Genomic DNA, 8,545 nt, shown 5'->3' on the forward strand with positions numbered 1-8,545 from the left:
GGCGGGCTCTCCTATTTCTGGGATTGAGGTCGCGGAGGTGGTTAAAAAGCTCCTCCGTGGCATAGACCCGAGAATGGGTGTGGTCTGCTCGGAATTCTTTAAGGTGGAAGATGTGGAGCTGTCCTGGTTGACACCCCTATGCAACATCACCTGGACATCAGGGACAGTGCCTCTGGATTGACAGATTTTTAAGAAGGAGGACCGGAGGGCGTGTACAAGTGGGGATCACACTCCTCAGCCTCCCTGATAAGGTCTATTCAGTGGTGGAACCCATTAATAGGAGGGTTCGTTGAGCAGTGTGGATTTACTCTTGGCCGTGGAAAAGTGGACCAGCTCTACACCCTCGGCAGGGTCCTTGAGGGTGTATGGAAGTTCACCCACCGGTCTAGATGTGTTTTGTGGACTTTGAGAAGGCGTTCGACGGTGTCCCTCAGGAACCTCAGTGGGGGATTCTCAAGCGTATGCAGTGCTGAACTCCTTGATATGGGCTGTTAGGTCCCTGTACCCCCAATGTCAGAATTTGGTCCGCATTGCCGGCAGGAAAGACTTCTTGATACTCCCGCGAGCTACGTCCGCGCGCACGTCACTGCAGCAATGCCGCGCATAGTTTGCCTTTATACTCGCGCGCAACCCACATTCATTGAATTGAAAATGTGTTGCAGTTTCACTCCAAGTCGGAGGGTGTCGCTACGGCTGATATTAGCTGAGACACCACAGGGGGGATTTTTCTCTGCTTTTTATGGCCAATTACCGTCAGCATTTTTACAGCCGAGCAACATACAAAGCGACAGCGTAGATATTGTGCCTGCTAGAATAAAGGGAGGTCTAGATGACTAGACGATGCATTTAATTGAATTGCAAAATCGATCAGAAATGGTAAATGGCTGTCACTTGTATAGCGCTTTTCCACCTATTAAGAACCCTCAAAGCTCACAGTCACCAACTGATGACGCAGCATCAAAAGCAACTGGGGGTTCAGTATCTTGGTCAAGGATACTTCGATATGGTCACAATGGCCGAGGATTGATCCTACAACCTCTGGGTTGGGAAACGGCCACTCTACCACTGAGCCATGCCGCCCCAGAAAGATGGCGGCGAAGGTGGTACGTGTGTGTGTAGATTTCTTGACACATTAACCCACACAAATACTTGACATAACGCCCACGCCGCTGCCAAACTAGTTTGCTTCGCAACCGCAACAAACTGTATGGTGTGGATCCTCTCCTCTGTGGTAACAAATAAACTGCCCTTAAAGAACCGAGCCGACGAAAACTGTACGTCATCGCAACAAGTGACATAAGGGACCAATCATGAGAGAGAATGCGTGCGATGTCGTGCATGCAACAACAATTTCTAACGTGCGCATCACGTGCTGTAGCCATGTTGCAGACCTGCCGCGCAGCACATCGCGACGGTCACGCCGACGCGGGAGTATAAAGAAGCCTAAAGTCAGATTTGGTTCCGGTGAGAATTGGACTCCGGCAAGGCTGCCCTTTGTCACCGATTGTGTTCATAACCCTTATGGAGAGAATTTCTAGATGCAGCTTGGAGGCATGAGTATTGCATCTCTGCTTTTGCAGATAAGGTGGTACTGTTGGATTCATCACGTCGCAATCTCCAACTCTCACTGGAGTGGTTCGCAGCCGATTGTGAAGCAATTGGGATGAAAATCACCTGGCTCATCTGTTTTCTGAAGCTGAGCCATGATTGGTCATTATCTGAGCCCTGAGCAACTGTGGTGTAATTTTCAGTTGACAGAAAGTGACAAAATGGACGCTCCCTGAGATGAATAAAAATGGTGGATTTTGATGCTTAACTCATATTCAAATGCAATATTAATCAGAATGCTGTGTTTAGACTAGAGGAGGCACATAGAACATATTATTGTCAAGAAAATGTTGGGGTTGACTTCCCCTTTAAGCTTAAAACTATTTTGGTCAAGAAAAAGTGGCAGGTAGTAATCCAATCAAATCCACATTATAGAGTATAATGGGTACATTTAAAACTGCGTACATACAAATAAAGCTCCCTATGAAAATGAACTACTAAATGTGTTAATAGTCACAATCAAGACAGTATAGATAGCTAGCTACTGTAAAATCTATAATCACAATCTATAGTTTCATTAAACAATAGTTGACCATACTTTGGCTAATAAGCAATTACTGTACATATACAGTAAATGACTATTTTTCCACAGCCACTCGGGCTATTATTCTTATTGTTCACATTGATATCTAGTGGCATTCGTCAATAGCGATGACTGGCTTTATTACAGGATTAATTTATTATTGAGACTACAATATATACACAGCTGTTTGTAGCAGTAATGTCCAAATTGAGATTTCTCATCTCATTCTCTCTCCAACTAAAACTAGCAGAGCTTTTCAGAGTTACACTTTATCCATGTTAAAGTCAGCCCTCATCTTCATTTATAAAGCAGCAATATTGCATTTGATAAGGGTCAATGTTTGTTTGAATGAACAAATGAATGAATGAATGAATGAATGGATGAATGAATGAACAGACATCTGTGATGAAGCAGCAATTCTGAATGCATCAAGAGAGTGAGGTGTACAGCATGTACTGTGCAGCAAAACCAAATCCATCAGACTGTTTTAATAACATCTGATTGGCAAACTGTCTCGGGACAGTTGGCAAATGGGCGGGCAGCGGAGGAGTTTTGAGGTGCTAAAGTTCAGGCAGGAGCGACGCAGCACCCTGTTTCGTGCCAACAGCATTACAGTGGCGCAATTCTTGACTAACTCATTGACCTATGGCACCCACCTGTCTTGACCATGCGTTATATAGCTATGCATATATTTATATATAGATTACATATATCCATATATAGATATACAGCAGCACTTGTCCTGTGTTTTGCCACAAGAGAAGTCTTTTGACTCATGCCCATCTGTGCTAATCATCCATATACAGTATTTGAAAGCCAAGATAGAATCACCCTGGCTCTCAAAGAAAAAAAATGATACAGAACACACACTCTATTGCAGTATAGAGATGCAGTCATCAGCCACAGCATAAGGTACAAAACTTGATTTACATCAACAGTTCCGCAAATATATGAATGGTCAGTTTTATCCCTTTTTTTTTTATTGTGGTTGTAGTTTGCTATGATGCACTGCATCATACGGAGAATCAGCCTCAATACAAGGGGAACCTGGCAGGTCACACCATCATAAAATATTTATTAACTGAAGAAGTGAGTTTTACAGTAAGTAAGATTTTGAAAAATCCTAAATGTTGTACTTATGTTAATCACTGCAATTTGCAAAACAATAAATCTCGTACAATAATACACTCCCACACATAAAAAGATGTTAACAACTACTGCAATGGAAAACAGTACTGTTCCAATAAAACTACTGTTAGAATGACATTTGGCAGTTAGCTAGGTGCACCTAGCACTAGCAGCTGGTGTTAGCGATCAAGTACACGGGGTAGGCTTCTCTATTGCTTCAGCCTCCGCATCTTCACTGTAACCACTCGGGATGTTCCGATCAGGTTTTATGACACCGAAACCGATACAGATCATGCATGAGTGAGATCGGCCGATACCGATATCGATTCCGATCACATGGAATATCTGTATATTTTCCCATTTATTTATGGTGACTGCTATTATAAAATATTGTCTGAAAAAAAAACCAGCCATATTATTGCCGTAATTTTGACAAAAATGTATTTATATGTTCAAAAGCATGAAGAAATACAAAACCGTTGCTGGCATAATATAAAAATTATTCGGTCACAAAGATAACTTAAGAAAAACTTACATTTACCAGCTTTTAGTAACACAGTTTTTAACATATCAAAATAATCAGCAGTCTCAAAAGACTTAAGTATGCAAAAAGTCAAATATATAACATGCCACCGAAATATTGCATGGTTCAGAATATAATCAAAGTAGAAAAAAATAGTCACATTCAGGCTTCACTTAAATAAACTATTCAGTGAGTTCCTAAATTGAAACGACTCAGGAACTTTATTGTCTTTTGCATAGACAAACTATCTTGTGCACTTGTCAACGAGAAAAAAGTCACTGTTAATCTTTTTGTGAATTATAAAATGATATTGTGGGTCTGTTGCCCACAAGTGACCTACAATGCGTCTTCCTGTGGCAATAATGCCACTTATACTGCGCTGTGTCCGCCTTGACTTTATTCAATGCAGTGACTAGCCATAGTCTCCCAATTGCTTGTTCTTCAAATGTCGAATTAAGTTGGTTGTGTTGAAACTTTTAGCCATGTTCTCCCCGCGAGGTACCTTTTCATGGCATATACAGTATTACAAGACGCAAACTCCACACACACAGCAGACAATGCTAGGCGTTACGGAGCCTTTCTGGTGGCGCGTTTCAATTGGAGTCAATGTAGCTCGCGCAGGCGGGTGCGGTTGTGTTTTTTTTACAGTTTTTAGAGTGGCTCTGTTTGGCTGTGTGTGACACACCACAGTGTACGGGGGACCTTTGAGCTCTGGCTCTGTTTGGCTGTGTGTGAGACGTAGTCACTTAGTATGCCCGATGCTGATTGGCTGTGCAATGGCAAAAATGTTTACTTGTTTTATTCGCGATGAATGGTGCAAATGGACACATTTTTGGTGCTTCACTCCGTCCCACAGCTGCAAACGCATCATTCGCACCGCACCGCCCCGCACGCAACCGCGCCCGCCGCCTGCGAGGTACATTGACTCCAATTGAAACGCGCCTCCAGAAAAGCTGCCTAACACAGCCACGCCTCCGCGGCAAGTAGAGGAGGAGGGACAGCAAGGGACGCAACAGGGCTGTAGGTTGCGAAGCATGAGCTGCGGGTGATCGATGTTTTGATCGGCAACAAAAGGCTTTGATCGAATATTCCGATCACGTAATTTTTCACAAAAATCGGCCAATCGTGATCGGTCGGAGCATCCCTAGTAACCACAATAATAAATATCCGTGCATCCATTTTCTATTCCCGGTGTTTAAACTAGGGTTTAGGGTTAGTTGGAATCTATCCCACCTTAATTTGGGTGAGAGGCAGGGGTACCCCCACGACTCGTCACCAGCAAGGTTATTATATAATCCCCAGAAATCTGCAGAGACGTTGATTCCACAGAGAATCATCCTGATTCTATGCAGAACAATTCTTGATTCCGTGGCTTGAAAGTTGATTTTCCGCAGGCATTATAAAATTACCTAAAATGACCAGTTATAAAGCAAATTAATGAAGTAAAAATTCTCTTAAGAAATGATTTGCTCAAACAAAACAGTCAAATACTGTGGTTATAGAATAATCATCAATATTCTCATTTGTCCCTCTTGGACAGATTTATTTGAATTACTTATAAAGTGCAAAACATTTCACTAAACTATTGGTTTGAGGCAGAACAAGTGATATTATCGCAAAGATTTTTAAAAAGCGTATAAAACCTTGTGCATTGTTTTACTTTCGCTAACAGTCAGAAATGTTTGCACCTCAGAGGGATAGGGGCTTTAGAGTCTTCATTTAACCTACCAAGCATGTCTTTAGAATGCAGGAGAAGGCACGAATACCCAGAGAAAACCCGCACAAGAATGAGAACACCACTATACAATAACTGTGACAAAGAATTGCTAACAACTACCCCATTGAGCCGCCCACTAATATTCCAACAAATGGTTAATTGTTTCATTCATAAAAAGATTACGTGGAAAAGTACAGATTTTTTTTTTTTTTTATGTGATTCACCAATTAATGAAAAAAAAATAGTTGACGGATTAATTGATTATTGAAATCAGCGTGCGTGAGCAGCTCTAAAATTAAAAAATAAGCAGCTAATTCATGTGATCGGTATCGGAATCTGTATTGGCCGATCTCACTCATGGATGATCGATATCAGAATCAGCAGCACACAACCCTGTTCGGAACACCCCTAACTGTTACTGATTTTCCACAAAGGCTTCAATGCATTCAGTCACAAAAAAAGGACTTCCTTATGCCATATACTGCCCTTACCCTACCTTCTGATATTTCAAAATGAAAAACTGCACCTTTGTGTATTTATGTGAAACGAATATGACAATAAAAACATTGATATAGAAATAGGTGCATTAATTGCCCTGAGATATACTGTGCAATCCGCTGTCACAGCAACACCACAAGGACACCATTTTTGGTCATTACGTCCATCCATCCATCCATTATCTCCCGCTTATCCGAAGTCGGGTCGCGGAGGCAGCAGCTTCAGCAGGGAAGCCCAGACTTCCCTCTCCCCAGCAACATCCTCCAGCTCTTCCGGAAGGATCCCAAGGCGTTCCCAGGCAAGCCGGGAGACATAGTCTCTCCAGCGTGTTCTGGGTCGTCCTCGGGGTCTCCTGCCGGTGGGACATGCCCGGAACACCTCACCAGGGAGGCGTCCAGGAGGCATCCTAATCAGATGCCCGAGCCACCTCAACTGGCTCCTCTCGACGCGGAGGAGCAGCGGCTCGACTCTGAGTCCCTCCCGGATGGCCGAACTTCTCACCCTATCTCTAAGGGAGAGCCCAGACACCCTGCGAAGGAAACCCATTTCGGCCGCTTGTATCCGAGATCTTGTTCTTTCGGTCATTACGTCTTGAATTCAAATATCTCACATATTGTTTAACACCTGTCTTTACACTTCCCTAGGTCAAACAACCTATGAGCACTTCCATCATGATTTGACTGGACATTTATTTTGAATATAACGCATAACAAGAAGGGGTTACATAATAGAAAAATAAACTTACTTGGCCTGGGTGGATGTCCAAGTGTTGGAGCACCTCTTTGAGCATCACAGGCGTGTGAGGAGGCTTTTCAGTTGAAACACAATTCAGTTCTTCTGATTTACACAAAACGCTAGCACCAGAAAAGGTACAAAGGCCAGAGTGCAGATTTAAATTCCATAATTTCTGCAATGTCTGCACAGCCAAACTTGTTTTCTGAAACAGTAGGGAGGAGGGAGCGGGAATACGGAAAATAAACATCCTTAATTTGACCTGTGGAGAAGACAAGAAAGAACAATGATGAGTAATGCAATATATTATGTATAGCAAAACATTACCCGATTTTTTGTTTTGGATACTAACCATGAGTAGCTACCATCACAAACAAGTAGCTACAGTACGGCATGCAGGACTGATATGTCGGACTGCAATCTTACATGACAGGCGGACAAGGTTAAACAATTTTGCTTTAATGTTTCTAGTAGGGATGAAATTTATATCCTATAGGGCACCACATGTTTAACCAAAGATCGACCCCTACCTGGGGCACATACATTGTATCTTCATGGATGCTGGGTGATAGATTCTTGACACAATCATTTACAATTAACAAGGGCCAATAGACATCATATTTTTAATTTCCCACGCTGAAGCAGCACAATACACCACTGCAATATAATCTTTCTTTTATTTCTTAATCTGTGCAAGTTAATCAATCATATCGGTATGCTACATGAAACAAAACTGCCTACAACAAGCACCTAAGTGAGTCACTTTCTAATAAAAAGAAAAGAACTTCAGGCGTATCCTGGCGACAAGATAGATTAAAAGTGTTACTGAAGATTCCAATTTATCTAATACATGTACAGCAGCTGCAGGGGACGATGAACAGAACCCAGAACCCTAATTGAAATTCAAATGGCAGTGAGTAATCTTCTGTCAGACTGCCCAAACAAGCGTAGTTTGAAAAAAAAAAAAAAAAGATCAATTACAGTGGTATGTAAGTAAAGGCAGGTAGGACGGTAAGACATTAATGCTTATGTTTACTGGTTCTGATCATGTTCAGGCAACTTAGCTCACCACATTAAAAAAATGCTGTCATTAGGATGTAACACACTCGAGTGTGTTTTGTGCGCGCTAAAATTCAGCATCAATATCAATGTTCCTGAAGGGGCCACACTGGAAGCATTCGCTCACTACAACTGTTTGTCAACACGTGTCTTCAAACAGGCTCCAAATTTAGCTAAATCCCGCGACCGGCATTTGACGCTTGCTACGTGTTAAGGCTGGATGATAGCACGCGCCACACGAGTCTTCAACCAATACAACAGCGGCAGCAATAAGCGGACTTACTTAAACTTAATCAGAGTGAAGCGTCCTCATTACGTTTGAAAGTGTTAACATTTCAGGAGGCGAACAGTAGGTTAACCGGAAGAAGTTGACGTGAGCTCCACCCACCAACGAGCAGCATGTTTGTGACGTCATTCGGGTCGGCCCATTGACCAGTGTCTCACACCCAATCTGCATCCACCGAGGAAGAGCTGTTGCTTTTGAAAATATTGGCGCTTGCCTCGTCAAAGTTAGCTGTACTTCAAGATCAATTTACTTGGTTATGGTACGCGAGCGTTGTGAAGCTCTTCTGGAAATATAGCAGTCGTGCCGAAATGAAAGTGTTACCTTACAAACAATTGGTAAGTCTTTGTCCCGGGCACTTCCTGCAAACACGAAGACAACCATTGCTAATTTGACGTTAACGTTATCGTCGGTGCTTGCAAAGAGCGTTAGCTTACCGTTTCCGTGCCAAAGACCGTCTTTTGCTTTGTAAAT

The 8,545-nt window shown here is 42.6% G+C and overlaps 2 protein-coding genes across 4 annotated transcripts in view; one reads left to right on the forward strand and one right to left on the reverse strand.

Moving 5' to 3' along the window:
* The window catches only part of mettl15 (methyltransferase 15, mitochondrial 12S rRNA N4-cytidine), an 82,284-nt gene extending 74,000 nt beyond the window's left edge, over positions 1-8,284 (reverse strand). The window contains exons 1-2 of one of the 2 annotated variants that reach the window (XM_086026130.1): positions 8,177-8,284; positions 6,743-6,991 (exon numbers count right to left, since the gene is read on the reverse strand). In XM_086026130.1, coding sequence (XP_085882256.1) covers positions 6,743-6,991; positions 8,177-8,245 — 318 coding nt within the window. In that variant the 5' untranslated portion in view covers positions 8,246-8,284. Of the gene's footprint in view, positions 1-6,742; positions 6,992-8,071 lie in introns of both variants that reach the window. The other variant, XM_086026131.1, reaches the window with a different exon arrangement.
* The window catches only part of kif18a (kinesin family member 18A), a 29,592-nt gene continuing 29,209 nt past the window's right edge, over positions 8,163-8,545 (forward strand). Inside the window, exon 1 of one of the 2 annotated variants that reach the window (XM_086026129.1) lies at positions 8,163-8,409. The gene's annotated coding sequence lies outside the window, so the exon portion shown is untranslated. The remainder of the gene's footprint in view (positions 8,410-8,545) is intronic. The other variant, XM_086026128.1, reaches the window with a different exon arrangement.

The sequence above is a fragment of the Filicampus tigris genome, chromosome 3 (assembly GCF_054856515.1).
Source record: "Filicampus tigris isolate MCC_2025a chromosome 3, RoL_Ftig_1.0, whole genome shotgun sequence".
Classification (NCBI taxonomy): Eukaryota; Metazoa; Chordata; class Actinopteri; order Syngnathiformes; family Syngnathidae; genus Filicampus; species Filicampus tigris.